We start from the raw sequence: 19,959 nt of genomic DNA on the forward strand, positions 1-19,959 counted from the left end.
CTCCTTCTCTCCAAGGAGAACAGTCCCAACCTCTCCAATCTATCCTCATAACTGAAGTTTCTCATCCCTGGAACCATTCTTGTAAACCTCTTCTGCGCTCTCTCCAATGTGTTCACATCCTTCCTATAGAGTGGCTCCCAGAACTGTACACTCCAGCTGAGATCTAACTAGTGTCTTGTATAAGTTCAATGTAACCTCCTTGTACTCTATGCCCCTATTAATAGAACCCAGAATACAATATCCTTTCCCTTTTCAGCAGCTACTTTTTAAGATCCTCCTCCTTCAGGCACCCTGCCCTGCTGACCATACACTTCCATTGGACTGACCCACGCTTATGCTTCAGGTTGCAGAATGGTTGACCAGGGAACTGACCATTTTTACTGCCTGCCATCACAGGTGTTTGAAGAATTTACAGGCTGATAATCAATCTGTTTGGCCACATTCGGGACTTTGCTGTTGTAAAGGCACTTCCTGTTTTTTTTCCTGTTTATTCCCTGTCTATTGGCTTGGGGGATCAATTGGGAAGCAGAGTAGGTAATCACGCCAGAAAGTTGAGTGCTCGCTTTGATAGGAGACATGTCGAGGGCAAGGTGCCACCATGCTAGCTACTGTTCTGGTGTACAGTTATCCTTATTCATAAACTCTTTTGCGTTTCTAATAAAGTCTGTGAAAGTGGATCACTTACACCCCTTATGCCAAGTTATGCCCCCACCAACCCCCCTCAGGCCCCATATGCCTTCTATGCCAAGATCTGGCCTTCCACCAGCTCCTTATGCCTCATCATGCCCCCATGCCAAGCTCTGCCCTGAGGGTCAGAGGGGTTGGCTGCAGGGGCACAGCTTTGCAAGGGGGTAGCATCAGGGGCCATAGATGGAGGATGGAAGCGTGAGATGGCATTGATGGAGCATGGGGCAATGTTTGGTAAGGCGAGGAGGGTGTGGGGTGGGGGGGAGGGGGTACTGGAGTGCCTCTGTGATTTTCTTTCAATGGGACAAAGTCCCACGGTAGTAAAGTGGGCCTTTTGGACAGCCCGCCTCTGCACCCAAAGCCCCTGGGGCTGCCTCCAAACCTCTTTCTAGGTTGGCAAGCCTGAATCCAGCCCGTCGCAATGAAGATGCCACCTCGGCTGAAAATATCTCCAAAGGCAGGTAGGACGAGCAGGAATTTTCCCAACTCCCCATACTCACCCTGAGGATGAAAATCCAGGGCTTAATGTGTCCCTCAGAAGCATCATTGGAACGATCAAATTGGGAGACTCGGGCTGAATTCTCCGTTCTGGGGACTGAGCCCCCACACTGGCATGAAAACGGTGGCGTTTCACGGCGAACAAATCATTGTGAAACGGCCACCGATTCTCCGTTCCGGGGGGAGGGGGGGGTTTAGCGGCCGGGCAGCGTGCAGCACCCAGCTCCAGCTGCCAATACGCCCCGGAGAATTGCTGGGTCCGTGGTCGCGCATGAGCACGGCGGCAGCCTTCAGCGGTCGTGCTGTGCTTCATTGCGGAGGCCACTCGCGGACCCGGCCTGCAAAACAGTACCCCCCCTTCAGCCGGCTCGCACGCCCCGGACCGCCCCACCTCACCCCGAATATGTCCACCCCTGCCCGCGGATCAACCCTCCCCCGACTGTGCTGGCGGGAACTCGGCCAGTCGGGGGCGGATCATCGGGGGCGGGGCGGGCCTCAGAATGGCCCCTCTTTGGATGGGGTGGAGCATCGCAGAAGCGGTGCCGCCCCCGGTTCTGTCGGGAAGTTGGATTCCCTGGCGGGTCGCCGGACACAATTTCTGCATCGGGGACCGGAGAATCCAGCCCTTGGTTTACAAGCCTCAATGCACATTTTTAAATTCTAAGTATTCAAAATGCACTCTATTCTATTAAACTGTTATATTGATTTATGTTTTACCACACTTAAACCACGCGTTATACTTTCACAATGAACAGTTGCCTGCGCCGCATCAAATGGACCGGACGTTGTAAATGGATCAGTGGGACAATCAGTCCATATCAAGTGTAAATATGACAAATATTACCGCAATTATCGAACGTACTGGTGCAAAGATGAGCCCCAGGAAAACTGCGCTATTGTAGTCCGAACCCACGGCCCTAGCAAGAGAGTTTCAGATGGCAGAACCACCATTGCAGCCAATGATGAAGCAGGAGAAATCACCGTCACAATGGAACACTTAACCAAGAACGACTCGGGTGTGTACGGGTGTGGAATTGAAAGATATTTGTGGGACCTGCTACTTCCTGTAGAACTTAAAATCAATGAAGGTAGGATCTGAATGTTTATGCCACTTTGTGCATTTTTGATCTGTGCAGCTTTATGTCACTTTTTGGTTATGTTTTGCAAAATTTCCAAAGCTTTTTTCCAATGGTAAGTTAGAATTCTAACCAGCTGAATAGTAAACAAAAACAAATTTAGCTGGATTTGACCGAGTGCCGCCAGTCACTACATCACTCACTAAAATGTCGGGGGGTGGGGGAGTCCACCCATCCAGCACAAGACAGCTGACTGGCCATTAATAGATTGAGGGATGACAACTCCATCCCTGAATTTCTCCCTCAGAGAGATGTTGGCCGCACGTACCTCAGGTCATGCAGGAGGAGGTTGGAACTGGTGAAAGTTTGGGGGGTCCTGCAGGCACCCGCAAGAGGAATGGGAGGGTGGGGGGGTGGTATCTGAGAGGCCATGGGAGGAAGAGAAACCTGTGGGGAGGGCGGGTCGAAAGACCTTGGGGCCGCTCTGATGAGGGACGTCCCTTGCTCACCTTGTCCATTCAGACAAACCCGCTGGCCACCCAGCCTCGATCTTTCCACTACCACTAGTTAAATTTCAATCACGTCAGGGTAAGATATTAAGTGCACATCAATTGCCTCAGTTGACCCACAAACATTGACACTACCTTACCAATGGTAAAATTGCATTGGGGGCAGGGGCAGTGTTATAACATGCCTTTAATGGACAGCAGCATGACATCAATAGGAGGGAAGTGTGTCATAGAATCTAGTCTTAGGCTTGAATTTTCCTGCCCCGTCACAGCAGATTCCATGGCAGTTATGGTGAGCCAGCCAAACGTTCACTGTCTTTTTGGGGGGGGGGGGGGGGGAATCCCAGAGAAAGGCCATAAAGTAGTTTCATTTTTGACTCTGAGCAGAACACAGAACAACTCTGATGTCGTCAAGCTTTCTGCCATTGTGTAAATATTCTCTTGTGCCTAGTCTCAATAAATTAACCCACAGTGTGTTTATACAATCCCTCATGAGCGATTGGTGCCTATATCATTATAACAACACAGTAGACAGGTAGGTGGCACACACTCCACCCATTGCAGCCCACCCCCACCTTCAGGTGTGCATTAAATTCAACCCAAATTGTATAATTTTAGCGCTTATTGTATCACAAATTGTTAAGAAGTCTATGATGTTTTAATCAGATGTATAATGCAATTTGGCACCGTAATCTAATAACAATTAGTTATATAATTTTGAACAGGTCCCAAAGGACCTCTTGCAATCGCCCCATCAGACGATGAAATCCGCAGGTAAGTGTCATGCCTATTTAAAAGGGTCCATTCTGAATATTTGTTCCCACGCTGCACAATTGTGATCACACCAGAGAACGAACACTGAGGAGATTAATGAGGATATTGTCAGGCTGAAGAATATTCAGTCATGAGGAAGGATTGGGTAGGCTAGGGAGGCTCCCCTCGAAACAGAGATCTAATTGAGACAAATAAAATTATGAAGAACCCAGGCAGGGTGGGTGCACAACATCCTTTTCCCTTAGCAGAGAGGGCAATAACTATGGGGCATAGATTTAAATTAATCGGCAGAATTTTAAAAGGGGAGTTGAGGAAGGGTTGTGAGGATTGAACTCACTGCCTGGTATGATGGTGGAGGCAGAAATTCTCATTACATTAAAAAACAATACTTGCATTTGCCCTAACTTACTGGGCGTACGACCAATAGCCGGACGGTGACATTAGGCTGAGAATGCTCATTTTGGGGAGCAGGGTATTCCGGCCCAGCCACTGAGATCATCCGGTCTCGCCGAAGGTCAATGAACTTGTGGCTGGGCCATGGAATCTCCTGCAGCAAGTCTCACCATGATATGGCCAGAAAATCCCGGCCAAGGTAGCAGTTCTGTCCTGAAATGCTTAACTCAGTTGTTCATTCCACCACTGCTGTCTCGCCCGCTTCCTCAGTTTCTGTTTTTCCTTCTCACCTTTGCAAGCATTTTCATAGCAGAAGGAGGTTGTAAGAAGCTGGGGCTGGATTCTCCATTCGGAAGACTAAGTGTTGACGTCAGCAGAGCATGTGTGAACTTTTATGACCGCAAAATTGGCGGGAAACCCTCACGGTACCGGTGAGGGATGAGCATCAGTGCCGAGTGGAACTCCCAAGGACTGTGGCGAAAATGGCTGGAGAATGGCCGGGTCCCTGGCCGCGCATTCGCACGGCTGCCGACCTGCACCGGTCACACTGTACAACATGGCGCCAGCCGAGCGCTAACCCAACCCATCAACTGCGACCGCACAGCCCACCCGCTGGCCACCCACCACCAGTCCCCCCAGCCCACGCAGAAACCCCTTGGCCAGCGGCACAGATCCCGGCCGAGTGTGGCGGCGCTGGACACGGTCCGCAGCCGGCACGCGGGGTTCCCGCACGCTCCAGATCACATGTGGCCCGCGCCGTCGGGAACTCGGCCCATCGGGGGTGGGAGCAGGGCGGGTGGGCTGACCGGTGACGTTCTGATGATGTTGAAATGGCGCAGTGCGCGTCAGAATGGCGGACCGGCGTCAAACCACACCTGCCCCGATTCTGCCGTCGGAATCCATTCTCCGCCCGATCGCTGATCACGATTTCGGCGCTGGGCTATGATGTTCTGCTGTCATAACATTACCATATTTAATGAGGAAAGAAAACTGGACATTTGCCACCTCACCGCCCGAGGTTCAGGCTAGTGCTTGGATGTGACACAACTTCCAACTCAATACTTTCTATGCGCTTAGGTATTGGATAGACTGTCACAGGTAAAATGTCTGCAGTTCAGCAATTTGCCAGATGCCCCAGGAGTACAGAAGCAGAAAGATTCACAATGTCCCACCGTAAGTGTAACCAGATAATTCATGCATCCAAGTCGAGTCACTGGATTCAAGAAATAATTTTGATGAAACCATTTTGTCTTCTCTACCTAGGCAGAAGAATTATCTGCGCTATTTTATCTGGAGCATTTTATGTTGGGCGTTTTAGCCAAACTAAAAATATAAAGATGGTAAGTCGTTGATTTTAACCTGTGCATTTATGTGCAAAATATTTGGAAGAATTGTTTGTAATCTGCCCATTATACATACTTCAGACAGGATGACAGGATAAGAACAACATGGCCCAGGTTTTACAGCCTCTGTCACATGATAGGATATGATGGGATCTGTCAAAATAAGCGGCCATTTAAATGGGCTGCCACTTCTGTGGGGGGTAAAACTCAGGTAAAAACAGGTAAACATCCATTCATTTTATCATAGATTGGGATCATTTTTATTTTTATTGACCAGTCAAGTAGCTTTCAGGGGCAGCACGGTAGCATAGTGGTTAGCACAATTGTTTCACAGCTCCTGGGTCCCAGGTTCGATTCCGGCTTGGGTCACTGTTTGTGCAGAGTCTGCACATCCTCCCCGTGTCTGCGTGGGTTACCTCCTGGTGCTCCGGTTTCCTCCCACAGTCCAAAGATGTGCAGGTTAGGTGGATTGGCCATGATAAATTGCCCTTAGTGTCCAAAATTGCCCTTAGTGTTGGGTGGGGTTACGGGGGTTATGGGGATAGGGTGGAGGTGTTGACCTTGGGTAGGGCGCTCTTTCCAAGAGCTGGTGCAGACTCAATGGGCTGAATGGCCTCCTTCTGCACTGTAAATTCTATGATAAAAATAGATACAGTCGTGGTGAAATGCCTATGGGCCATTTCATAGTTGGATGGTGTGCGACCTCCAACCAGAAGGTGGTGGTACAGACACACCATGCGGTCTCTAGACCAAGGTTATAAGACCTGTGTGGTGAATATGATTCACACCGGATTATAATCTGTATATACATGTGCCTATATTGTATGTGCAGTTGCACTACCTGACCACCAGGGGGAGTAGCTCTGGGAATGCTTGAGAATTGTACTGGGCTTCTCCCTTGGTTCCGCCCAGGACTCCTCTCCCTGGAGCTGCTGTATAAAGATCAGTGCCACATGGTCAGCCAGCCAGTTCACCGAATGTTCAATGGCTAACCAGCTGGCTCTGTTGTGAGTATATTAAAACCGCTATTCTAATCCTACAAGCACTTGTCCGTAGAATTGTTGGTTCCAACAACCTGTGACTCGGATATAAAGGAAGACACATCCGGCCATCTTCAGAAGAAGATCGAGAGGATAATAAGACGTACATGTGCATGGTCAGTGCTAGGTGCAAGTTCCAGAGGAGTAGTTAGCAGACTCCATGATAACGTGCTCTGTATCAGATTGCTATCTTACCACACAAGACTCAATAAAGATCCTGGTTTGGACAATTCAAAGTGTTTGGTGAGTTCCTTCGTGAAGTACAAATGACCAAACACAACAACAGTCAGCATTTATTTATTGAATTTTCCAAATATGCTGCACTTTATATTCAGAATATTAAGTGCATTGATATTTTACCAAAGTAGAATAATTACTACAAAACATACATTTAAAAAGAATTCTGACTTGAAGAAGAACCGAGTGGGTGTGCCAACAGACAGCTGGTTAAAAGGGTTAATTCTGACCATGTGTCGTGAAAATGAGGACAACCCCCAAATCTTCCTCTTTTAACTTTAACATGTTTTACTGTGTGTGGCACCACCCGCTGGAACAGTCGGCGGCAATTTTAATACCCAAAGGCCCCATTATCCGCTGCTTTAAATGGGGTTTCTGAATTTAACTGTGCGTGCGCACGTTGCCTGGGTTTTGCAAAAACATGCCAAGGAGACGGAGGCAAGAAGGCTGTGAGGTGGCTGAACAAGTGACAGGCGAGAAATCCTTTGAAAACTAAGATCTCACACCTGTTTCCTTGCCTAAGTGAAAGGCTTTGACAGGCCGACCGGCCCTGAGACTGTGCTCACACTGTGGCCAGTGGGCAGTGGGTGTGGTCCTGGGTCAGTCAGTGCTTCCCCCAGAGTGTGCGGCCTCCTCTGAGGAATCTTCATCCTCTTCCTGCAGCACATCCCATGGGAGGCTCCAAGGTTGTCTGGGAGATGAAAGACATGGATTAGAGCTGCCAAATAGGGTGTTGAACCATCAATGTGTAAATCATATTTGAGTGGCTGCTGATATCAGGCCAATGGGGTGATTTTGTGCCCACACTCGCCGTCTGCGGGATCGGCGACACAGGCAGAAAATCCCAGGAGAATCGGGAAATGTGATTATCGCCGGACAGATCCGGTTTCCCGATTCGTGGCCACAAAGGCTGTGAACCTCGTTTTAATAGATTTAAATTAATTCAGATATTCTTAACGGGTCCCCGCCACATGATCCTCCCTCACTGAACATTCATATCCCCCCTACAGTGAGATTCCTAACAGGTTTGGCCGGACATAAGGCAGTCAAAAGGTTCCTTCCGGGGTTATAGGGGTAATGTAAGCCCCTTGGGGGGGGGGGGGGGGGAGCGGCGTGGAGAGGGGGGGGGGGGGTGACATTCCTGGGCAGTGCCTTGGCACTTCATAGAATCGGAGAATTTACAGTGCAGGAGAAGGCCATTCGGCCCATTGAGTTTGCACTGGCCCTTGGAAAAGGCACCCTATATAAGCCCATGCCTCCATCCTATCCCCGTAACCCAGTAACCCCACCTAACCTTTTGGACACTAAAAGGCAATTTAGTGTAGCTAATCCCCCTAACCTGCACATCTTTAGACAGTGCAAGGAAACCGGAGCACCCGAAGGAAACACATGCAGACACGGGGAGAACGTGCAGACTCCCCACAGACATTGACCCGAGGCCAGAATTGTACCCGGGACCTGGAGCTGTGAGGCAGCAGTGACACTATGCCACCCCTTAGCGCAGGTTGGCACGGCCATATTTTGGACTGCCAAGTTGCCATTGCCAAGTTTCCACTGCCAAGTCAGCAAAGTGCCTGCAGTGCCGGCCTTAGTGGGAGTCCCATTGGAGGTGTTCATTGATGTGTGGTGTGGGGGGGAGAGCAAACACTGGGGGTGGAGGGGGCAGAGGGCCAGCTTTACTCCACCCTGTTGGAGTGGGGGGTGCAATGCCAGCAATGAATGTTGGGCGGGTGAGGGGTTGCATTGCCAGTGAGGAATGGCGGGAATAGGGATCCCCGAAAGCTCCATAATGACATCTGCGAGTGTTTAAGCTGCAACGCTGATCAGGGTGCTGTTTGCAGATGCCGCTCCGACCTCTGTGAATAAAATGAAATTAAACTCGCTTATTGTCACAAGTAGGCGCCAAATGAAGTTTCTGTGAAAAGCCCCTAGTCGCCACATTCCGGCGTTCGGGGAGGCTGGTACGGGAATTGAACCCACGCTGCTGGCCTGCCTTGGCCTGCTTTAAAAGCCAGCTATGTAGCCCTGTGCTAAACCAGCCCCTGTGGAGCCGATTGCTAACTCTGTCAGGTCCCACCTCTACACCAAGCTTCTTCCCCCCCCCCCCCCCCCACCCCCTTCGGCAAGTAACAAAACCTCACTGGGGGTGGGCCCCTTGCACCCTAAAGCATCACCTCCAGGGAAGTCGCAGTGAGGATTAACTAACATTGCCTTGTAATGGGAGCCTATAGCTCCAGATTCTGACTCTGCCTCAGCTCCTGCACCATTCCTTCAAATCACAATCTCTCAGGGCCCTTCCATATAGTTGAGTTGAAATAGTCGGATTGAGGTCATCGTCAGGTCAGTCCGGAAGTCAGATGACAGTGTCATAGCTGTTTTGAGAATCTGCTGACAAAGAGGTTTCTGAAATTTGCTGACGCACAACAGAGTTCTCCCAGTACCAGCAGGTTAAAAAGTTAAAATCCAGTCCAATATCTCTGACAAAGTGCTCAGTCGTCTTACCTTAGAGTCAGATTTATGCATCAAAGCTGGAGGCTACTCAACCCATAATCAACAATGTCTCCATATTGCTCTGTGACTGACAGCGACAGGCACTTAAAAGTAAGGTCCCCTGAAATCTCCCTAACAGTGCACATAACCCAGTTTCAGAAGACCAGTGCCTGCGTAGGATTGCTTAATATGATACTGAGAGAAGGAAGAAAAGGTTCTTATTGCCAGCATGTCAGTTTCCTTCTCAATAAGCACACAAAACAAAATAACTTCAATTTCCAATTTGTGTTACATTTAAAACTGATCCTTTCTTTGAACACGCGTACTTAGTTCAATATTTTCAGTTTTCCATTTAATTGACTGTGTTGTAACAAAAGCACAGATTTACTCTGAACTTAAAGGTTGCATATTGTGTTGTGATATTTGAAATATCGTTTGTTTTTCATTTCCAGGGTAATAGGATCTGTAACTTTGCAGGACCAGCACCTTCAGAGCATTGGAGAATTTCAGTGAACCAAACAGCAAAACTATCGTCACCTTGCCCTTATTCACCATGGGCTGGATTCTCCGACCCCCCGCCGGGTCAGAGAATCGCCAGGAGCCGGCGTGAATTCCAACCCGCCGTCTCCCGAAGTCTCCGACACCAGAGATTCGGCGGGGGCGGGAATCGCGCTGCGCCTATCGGTGGCCCCCCCCCCCCCCCCCCCGGCGATTCTCCGGCCCGAAGTCCAGTCCGCTGCTGTAATGCCGGTCCCACCGGCGTGAATCAAAACACCTCCCTTACCGGCTGGACTGGAGGCGCGGGTGGGCTCTGGGGTCCTGGGGGGGGGGGGGGGGGGGCACGGGGCGATCTGGCCCCAGGGGGTGCCCCCACGGTGGCCTGGCCCGCCGGCCGTGGGCCTGTGCTGTGGGGGCACTCTTTTCCTTCCGCGTTGCATGCCAACCGGCGGGGCGCCAACCACTCCGCCGCGGGCCTACCCCTCAAGGTTAGGGCTTGATCCTTAAAGGTGCGGAGAAATCCACACCTTTGGGGCGGCCCGACGCCGGAGTGGTTCACGCCACTCCATCCCACCGGGACCCCCCGCCCCGCTGGGTAGGGGAGAATCCAGCCCATGTATGGTCTGGACTGACTGAGAAATGTAGTGAAATAGCACTGCTATGTCCTTTCAAATTCATTCATTCTCTTTAGAATTTAGAACAGTACAGCACAGAACAGGCCCTTCGGCCCTCAATGTTGTGCCGAGCAATGATCACCCTACTCAAACTCACATATCCACCATATACCCGTAACCCAACAACTCCCCCTTAACCTTACTTTTTAGGACACTACGGGCAATTTAGCATGGCCAATCCACCTAACCCGCACATCTTTGGACTGTGGGAGGAAACCGGAGCACCCGGAGGAAACCCACGCACACACGGGGAGGACGTGCAGACTCCGCACAGTCAGTGACCCAGCCGGGAACCGAACCTGGGACCCTGGAGCTGTGAAGCATTGATGCTAACCACTATGCTACCGTGCTGCCCCGTGCTTTGAGGGTCACAATGACCCATTGTAGGGTAAATGTTGCAACAGGTACAATTTGAAACAAACAGTAAGGTTAGCTCAGCCCACAATGACAAAGAAGGTTGAATAGTTCGAACAATGTCAGAAACCTAGAATGTGGGAAAGATCTATGAATCTACAGAGCTTTAAAGGCAGGCTTCTCACTACAGCTTATTGAAGGCGGAAACCCGTGGGTAAGTGATAGGTCATTGCGGCAATAATTGGACGGCAGTCCCACATTTCTGTCCCCATTACTGATGATGTAAAGTTTCACTCCGACCACGATTTCTAGACCGATGAGGCCACAACACTGATAGCTGTGATTAGCTTCTCCACAATGATTGTTTGCAGATGAACAGTGGATAAATTTGTCAAAGCATCATTTCATCAGCCCGTAGTGTTGACAACTAAATTGCCTTTTGTCCATTCAGTACGTTGGTACTTTCAATGTGTATGATGGACTGGAAATTTTTCAGGGGTCCTGACCTCCAGCGGTAACTTTGCAGCGTTTGCCTCCAATATCCCATGAAGGTCACGGTGGAAACTCGGGAGAATACTCATGACTACCTCAATCAGTGAAAGTAATCATCAGAGAATTATGTACTTGCACAATATGGGCACGTTGATGCACACTCCAAGGTGGCTGAGACTCTCTACCAGATATGCAGAGTCAGGAGTTAGCTTCATAAACATTGGAGCCGGTTTAGCTCAGTTGGCTGGACAGCTGGTTTGTGATGCAGAGTGAGCTCAACCGTGTGGGTTCAATTCCTGTACCGGCTGGGGTTATTCATGAAGGCTCAACCTCGACTGAGGTGTGGTGATCCTTAGGTTAAATCGCCACCAGCCAGCTCTCCCCCTGCCTATGGTCGTCTGGGAATATGGTGACTACTTTACTTACTCATATATATGAACTGATCCACTCTTTGTGCTCCATAGCTGTTGAGACTGTAACATTGTCCTCAAAATCAATTGTATTATTCTCCCTTCTATTTACTCACTTTCTATTGTAAAGCTAATTGTTTTTCAATAGACTAATGTCTGATTACTACTTGTAAAACAAAAGTGTTTTAACTTATTTGTAGATAGATTTGATTTTAGCTTATTTCCATTTCTTCACTGCCTTTTTCTCCAATATAACCATCGCAGGTGGAGAAGTTATCTAGTTTTGTTAGCACAGCCATCAATGCCACATGTGTGGCCGAACGGCCACCTAAGATGGCGCCCTGCATAGGATGCTGGGAGAATTGGCCAAATTTAAGGACAAGCAGGCTGCAGTTTAAATAAACATTGAGGGGCAAGCTGCAGTCTAGACATCGCAATACACAGGAATAAGGATCCCCAGGCCATCCCAGGAACAATAGAGCTATCTTGTCCATCACAATTGTTTACCAGACACAGTGGCAACTGAACTCCTTATTTGGAAGGGCCTACCTACCCCCAACACTTGCAAGCATGGCCACTGAATGCCCACCCCAAAATCGATGTGGCAGCCCCTGATTGGACTTGATCGATCAGGGTGATCGAACCCTGATCAACTGATTGGCAACGACCCAGGAACCACCCAAAAGGGCACGAAATCCAAGCAGATTAAAAGGTGCTGCACCACTTTAGAATCTCTCTCCGCAATAGCGCGCAACAGCAACGAAACAAAGGTGATCTTCATCGGCCACCACGAAGAGGACCATCACAGCACCAAACAGAAGGAAGACCAGAGCCAGAGCATCAGGCCAGACCCAGACCGAACAGCGAGCACTACAGGAGTCAGCACACAGATAAAGGCCTTTAGCTGTGTGGGTACTTGCTCGCCACTCTAAAGTTAAGTTAAGGTCTAGTATGAACTTTAGTATTTTGTAAAATAACTTGTGTTGGGTGGTGTGATTGATTAACTGTAACAGTGCGTGAGTGTGACTAAACACTATTTGATTAAACAAAGCCAATCATTTGTCCACCGCATACAGGTTAAAGACACACTGTGGTAGCAACACATGATTACCAGGATACACAATAGAAATCATGAAAAACAATGTTACTGCTCTTGTCCATTTCATTTGGAACTGTTCCTCTGGCAAGTCTCCACTGGCACGGTCCAATAATGGACAGTCCAGAATCTCAAAATGACCTTCATTTTCACGGTCTTTGATTAAATTCATGCTCAGTTCAAGGTTAGAGTTCATAAGGTAGTGGATCATAGTATTGTTTATGCTGAGGACTATCAGGTCAGGTTCAGCATCACCAAATTAAAAATCTGCTCTTCCTCAACAAGATTCCTGGGGATAATGTTTCTACCTTGAATGTTTTCTGTGACCTGGCTGCAAATTGAGTTCAAAACTTCGCAAGACTGTCATAGGATGAGATTATATTTATTGGAGTTTAGAAGAGTGAGAGGGGATCTCACAGAAACTGACAAACTTCGAACAGGATTAGACAGGGTAGATTCAGAAAGATTGTTCCCGATGGCGGGGGAGTCCAGAACTAGGGGGTCATAGTTTGAGGATAAAGGGTAAACCTTTTAGGACTGAGGGGAGGAGAAATTTCTTCACCCAGAGAGTGGGGAATCTGTGGAATTCACTGCCACAGAAAGTTGTAGAGGCCAAAACGTTGTGTAATTTCAAGAAGGAATTGGATATAGCTCTTGGGGCTAAAGAGATCAAGGGATATGGAGGGAAGGCGGGATTAGGTTATTGAACTTGATGATCAGAATGAATGGCAGGGCAGATTCGAAGGGCTGAATGGCCTCCTCCTGCTTCTATTTTCTATGCATGTTGCAACCTAGTGACCAATAATATGTATCTTGACGTTGATTGAGGGATCAATATTATTCAGGACACCAGGAATAACTCCCCTGTTCTCCCTTGGATGAAGTGACGATGATGTCCATCTCAGAGGACAGAGTGGGGCCTCTGTTGTTCGCATCCAACAAAAGCAGCACGTCGCACAGTGCTACATTGGAGATCAACAGCCTTGATCTCTGGAGCGGGACCAGAGCCTTCTGACGCCGATGTGAGAAACGCCAGGACATGCATTTTGTTTTCTGTAAACTCCAATCGAGGCTGCCAGAGTATCGAAGTTGCGCTTGGTCAGAATTTGGATAAATTGTCCCAAGAAGGAAAATGGCGAGGAGCAAATGAACTGCGAGGCAAAGCACATCTTATAGAATGCACTGTACAGAATTTAAATGATTTGATAGAGATTGCAAAAGCTGTGCAGTTTCAACACTGCTTGCAGCAGTCATTCTGATTCTAACAATTAAACAGTTGATCCAATTCTTCAAAGAACACTAAGAAAGAGAACAATTAGGCTGTTATATAGCACCCAGAATGTTGTACCATGAATGCATTGGTACTTATTTATTCAAACGAGACATGTTGTAAGGTCTGAGGGTGTCACAACTGAAAACTCCTTTCTATTCTGAGCGATGGTCGTGGCTATGATATCACAAGTGCTAAAAGGGAAGGATATGACTGATTAGAGTTTTCAGTGCAGAAGTGGGAGCGCTGAAGTCAAGACCTGTGTGTGGAAAGGGGAGATGCAAAACATTGAAACAATGGGTTTTACCCTTCTCCTGTCCGTTGCTTGCCTATCAGGTAAGAACATATTGATCTGCTTTGGGTTTTTGAAAGCAATGTGTAGTTACGTCAGTCTGACCAGAAGTGAAAACCTTGTGACATCGGGCCAGCTGCTAAGAAATGTCTTTCTGCTTTTCAAAAACGTAATTATTTCTCAAGATCAGGAATCAATTATCTTTGGAGAAAAGGAGGAAAAAATGTGTCTCCTATTTCACACAATAAATAATACAATGGCACCCCATTTTAACAAACTCAAACCTCCTGCTTTAATGATCTGTTGCTTTAGTCGTGATTGGTGTGAAGCTAGATGTTCAAACATGGATGAGGTGAATTTTATGAGCAGACAGATTATTATGCTATCTGTCTGCTAATGAAGTTTTACACTTTGAGCTGATCAAGTGTCTTTAAATGACTTAACCATTCTCATTCGCCATAAAAATATTAGTTCATAAATCACTTGGGAAGTATCAACTAAATCTGAGTCAAAGTTTGACGTGGAGACTGACTTAATCTCAATGTATCTGCAAAATGGGTGAGAATTTGAAGTTGGAATAAGATATTGCGACCATTTGAAATCATTCCCTGTAACACTGACAAACGTCAAAGCAGAGCAGGGGAAGTTTATAAAAATTCCAAAACATTTCTAAAATTTTTATATTTTATAACCAATTTTAAAATCCGAGGTTTTAGCCACCGCCGTCGAATGAGCTTGCCCATGCGACGTGGTGGCAAAGTCTGACCTGGTGAGGAATCTCTGCCTTTGGAGATTCGTACAGACGTGTCACCCTATGTATAAACTGAACAATGTCGTTTTAGAATCATGTTGATTAAAAGGGGAATTTCATGTGTTAAATAGGCAGAAAACCGTCACGTGACTTTTCATCAATAGGTCTGACTGATTTATTTTAATGACTGTTTTTAAACAATGAAACGTTTGCGCAATTGATACTATGTCATAATTGTTCATAAGTTGCACCCTTGGAATATACTCAGCACCATTCACAAATGGAGGACACCATTTTGACTCCACTCCAGCCTTCAATATGCCTGGGGTGCGATTCCCCCACCTCTCAAACCCCTCCCTTTCCGGCGTGGCGTTCCAAGACCTCCGCTAGAAATGGAATTCTTACAATTACGTAAACTATAAGCCCCCTCCCCCACCACCACCACCACCACCACCACTCCCCGCACGGGAAGTCTCGCACTACCATGTTTCTCGTTTGGCTGCCCACTCACATAAACCAGCTGGGAAGCCCCGTGGGTCAGGAAACATGGGATGAAATTGTGGCCTTTGAAGAATGGCACACACATGCATTGTGTCCTCACAATACTTTCTCTATTGTTCCCGGCTCTTCTGCTGTCATCTGAATGCAAGTGGGATCGATTCTACTCCGGTGAAGGACACAAAACATTGCAGAGGCACTTTAAATAAAGCCGGGACAGAGGCCACAACATCTCCGAGAGAGATTCCCCAAGACGTTAGGAGAGTAGTAGACTTGACTTGACTTGAAAATGAATTCAAAAATATTGAATAACTAATTGTTGCTTGGTGGGAAAGGCGGTGTGTTCTTTCTAGGGGTTTTCATTTTTTCAACATTATTGAGAAAATAAGGACAGGATTTTCCATCCTTTTCCACCGGCGGGATCTTCTGGTCTCTCTGAAGGCGGCCCACACGGCGGGTACCCCGGTGGCATAGCCAGCGAGTAACTCAAATGGCCATTGACCAGGGGGACTGGAAAATCCTGCCAGTGGCCAATGGTGAGCCATGTTGACTGCTGGAAAACCCGCTGTTGGTGCGTCGGAAAATCCCAGCCCAGGATAAAGAGCCTGGGTCACCGCAGAGAAAAAATTACCCCACAAATTTCATCCAGTGTCAATTGTAAAGGTAACATAGGTTGTAGTGAGTGTCGGGCATGATCGAGACAGTGCCTATCACTGCCAACAGCAACATTCTCTCCCAAGGCAATGTGTCCAGCTTAGAGGCATTAATTGGTCAAAAGCAGTTCTAATGGGCGGACATGTCATTTCATAGAAGCAACTGCTCCACTCGGAACTCGGCCATGACAGGAGGCTCCCAGGGCGGTAGCGTAAAGCTTTAGGGATGCCCTCGCTGAAGAGGGCTAACATCCCCCCCTGAGTCACGGGAGACCCTGGCTTGTGACCGACCAAAATGGAGGAGGTTCGTTCGAGGAAACACTGAACACCTTCGAGAGACGTGGTCAGGAATGTGAAGAGGCAAAGTCAAAGTGTGGAGGGAATGCACAAACCTCCAGAGAACCCATCTACCTGACCCTTGTAGCAGCACCTGTTTCACTTTTAGCAAAGTCTTCAAATCACGGACTGGACTTACCCACCATCACAGAACCCATGGAACCAGATTGGAAGCAAATCATCCTCAATGAGTGCTTGAGAAGGGGGAGATATTACACCATTCTCTGGTGTTCCTGCAAGCTCCTCAGATTGCACTCTCTCATAGCCCTGTGACTGCACTTTCACCAGCATTATTACAGGGTGCTGCATCAACATCTTGAACTGCAACAACTTGCTGACAAAGTCTGACCCGAACGTGGATGTAAGCCTTAACCATGCAGACAGCCTCATTTCTTGTTTGTCAAACCCAATAAGAGGAAATCAGAAAATGATTAACAAGGAACAAACTGTTCTGCAAAACACCAGTTCCTGTTATTTGTACAATTTTCCAGACCACATCTGGCAAAGTCGTCCAGGTGTACCTCCCAACAAAAACTGTAAAAATGCACCATTCATCCGCTGCCTCATTTGTTTCTCACTCTTGGATCTCTTCCCTCACGGAGCCAATTGAATTATTCTGGATCTATCTCTGCACCCTCGCTTCCACCAAGCTCTGATTCCAGTGTGTCAGTTCCATTCCCTTCTTCCCAGCCCTATTGTTCTACAATACTGAAGTCTTATATCCTGCTGCAACATACCTTCTGACTTATCGCTCAGCCTGATAAAGTGCCACATAACAGTTTTAATGCCTATGGACTAAAGGGACAGCGGCAGCATGGAAACAAAGGTGGCTGAGTGAGAGGGGACAGTGCAGGTGTGAACAGTTATTTTATAAATTGGAAGGAGGTATATCACAGGGTTCCTCAGTGGCTGATATTAGGACCTACTTTCCTTGATCTAAATTGATGACTCAGATTTGGCTGTGGCAGCACAGTCCCAAAATTTGCAGATGACCCAATGCTTGGGAGTACTGTAAACCTCGAGGAAGACTTCAATAATAGAGTTAGTATGGTGGAACGGTCAGACACTTGGCAGCTGAAATTCGATGCAGAAAAGTTGGGAAGTGATTCATTTTGAAGGAAGAACAAAGAAGTATAAAGGATACAGTTTGAAAGGGGGTACAGGAGCAGAGAGCCTGGGGGTAAGTGTGCACAAATCATTGATTGTGACAGGGAAGGTTGAGATAGATGTTGACAGGCCCTATGGGATCCTGATCTTTTTAATTACAGGCATTACACACCAAAGCAAGGAAGCTATGGTGAAACTTTAGAAAATACTGGTTTGGCCTCAACCCATGTCCAAATCCAGGCAAAACATTTTGGGAAGGATACGGAGGCAGTGGAGAGAATGTAGAAAACACTTCCCAGAATGGTTCCAGACATTAGTGATTTCAGTCACATGGATGAATTGGAGAAGCTGAGGCTGTTGTGCTTAGAGAAGATTGAGAAGAGTTTTTCAAGAACATGAGGGGGCTTAAACAGGGCAGAAATAGAGAAATTGTACCCAATGGTGCAAGGGTTGATGAATGGCGTGGTGTCAAACCTTTTTACGCAGCCAGCGAGCGGTTCGGATCTGCAATGCCCCGTCTGACAGCCTCGTGGAGGCTGATTCAATCATAGTTTTGGAGAAGAAATTGGATAATTACCTGAAAGGAAAATAATTGCGGGACCATGAGGTAATTGTGGAGGTGTGGGACCAGCTGAGTAACTCCTGCAGGGAGCTGGAACAGTCATGATGTCCTGAATGGCCTCCTTCAGTGCTGTAATCATTCTATTATTCTGTGAAGATTCTATAAAGCCTCACCCTCAAAGTCCAATGTTACAATCGCGCTAAAGATTTGGAGCAACGTTACTTTGGGACCGTTAGATTTGCTGCTCCCGGCTGTGATTTTCAAACTTAAACTGGAGAAAGAGCGGGATCAACATGATGAAAACTAACCATCCTCACAAATCCGTGCCTCATTTCAGGGCTTGCACGATACACCGAATGATACCCTCCATGCCCTTGCGGTCTTCCTTGCCCTTGCAGTCTTCCTCAGACACATTTACTCTGACTCTCATGAACGTTCCGCCTTCAACCCACCCTGGAGCCAAACTCTACCTTCTCACCCTGTTACCCTTACCTTGTGCCATTCTTGAAAGTTATGGGTGCACTGCTCTACCGTCTAGCCTCTCACTTCCACCCAAACTTATGTCCCCGGTTTCGGTCTCACCCATGTATCTCAGACCAGTTCTTTCATGTGCCAGTATTGGGCATGTTTGCAACTCCAGACCCATTAGAACTTCAACTGGTCCAGATTGCCACTTTGGATCCCAGGACAAAATCTACCCGCGACATTCCAGCTTGGACCCAACCGCCAGCCCCTCTGAAATCCATGTGCAATTTGGGACATGACAGTAGTCCTCGCCCCATCCCTGCCTGGCACCTTCTGCCCGCCACAAATCCCCTTCCTCAAACCAGTACATTTTTGTCCCTTGCTGCGCATTTGTCATTAAAAAACCTGACAGAAATAAAACTCGGTAAACTGGGAGCAAACAGGTGGATACAACGGGAAATGCTGAAGCAAGTGGGCGGTCAGTGAATAAAAACCGATGAGACGAGCAGAGAGCTGCAGGATTGAGGACAATGAGGGAGGCAGTCAGAGAGAGTGAAGGAATGAAAAGCCATCAAAGGACTAGAGAAGGTTCCAGAAAGGAACATGAGTGGAACACTGAAGGGAGAAGGGAACCTCAATTCTAATGTTCTTATATTTCTCTGAAGTGTAGCACTGTTGCATTTTAAAACATTATTATGTTTGCTACTTACAGTTACATACGCTTCAATAACTGGGCCAAGTAGAACGGTTGCGACAGAGAGAGAATCAGTCCAATTCAAATGCAATTTCGACACATACTATCAAGGTCATCAGAAGTACTGGTGTAAAGGTTATTACCGCAGGAGCTGTACTATTTTAGTACAAACCCAAGGCAAGGAAATGAAAAGCCAAGATGGCAGAGTAAAGATTAAGGCTGACAATAAGAAAGGAGAACTTACAGTAGAAATGGAGCAATTAAACCAAAGCGATAATGGCTGGTACTGGTGCGGAATAGAAATAAATCATGCTCTGGATCTATTAAGTCCCACAGAACTTAAAGTAAATCAAGGTAGGACTCAAATTTATGTTCATTTGTGTTTATATATTTAATGACATGGTTATATTATATAATTTATATAATTTGATGCAGGCTTTATTACATATTTTGCAAAATCTCCAAGATCCTGATTTCTCAGTCAAATGTTAAAATGTGCGGAGTTTGCACCTTTTCCCTGGGCGGCATTCTCTCATGCCGCACCGTATGGGAGAATCGCCGTTCGCGCCATTTTTCCCTGCGGCGCTGGTCCGACGCCGGCAGGCCATTCTCCGAGGAGCAGAGAATCTACGCCATTTGCGCCGGCATGTTAGGCGCGGCGCTGGTCGCGGGCCGCTATCCACGGCCAGGCCGCCAATTCTCCGGCCTTGATGGGCCGAGCTGCCACGCGGAACTGGCAGAGGCCCGCTGGCACCGTTCA

The 19,959-nt window shown here is 47.7% G+C and overlaps 1 protein-coding gene across 1 annotated transcript in view; it reads left to right on the forward strand.

Moving 5' to 3' along the window:
• The first annotated feature begins 13,999 nt into the window (after positions 1-13,999).
• LOC119978183 (polymeric immunoglobulin receptor-like) overlaps positions 14,000-19,959 on the forward strand; it is a 64,120-nt gene continuing 58,160 nt past the window's right edge. Inside the window, exons 1-2 of the mRNA XM_038819613.1 lie at positions 14,000-14,177; positions 19,218-19,553. Of these exons, the coding sequence (XP_038675541.1) occupies positions 14,120-14,177; positions 19,218-19,553 (394 nt within the window). The 5' untranslated portion in view covers positions 14,000-14,119. The remainder of the gene's footprint in view (positions 14,178-19,217; positions 19,554-19,959) is intronic.

The sequence above is a fragment of the Scyliorhinus canicula genome, chromosome 15, assembly GCF_902713615.1.
Source record: "Scyliorhinus canicula chromosome 15, sScyCan1.1, whole genome shotgun sequence".
NCBI classification, from domain to species: Eukaryota; Metazoa; Chordata; class Chondrichthyes; order Carcharhiniformes; family Scyliorhinidae; genus Scyliorhinus; species Scyliorhinus canicula.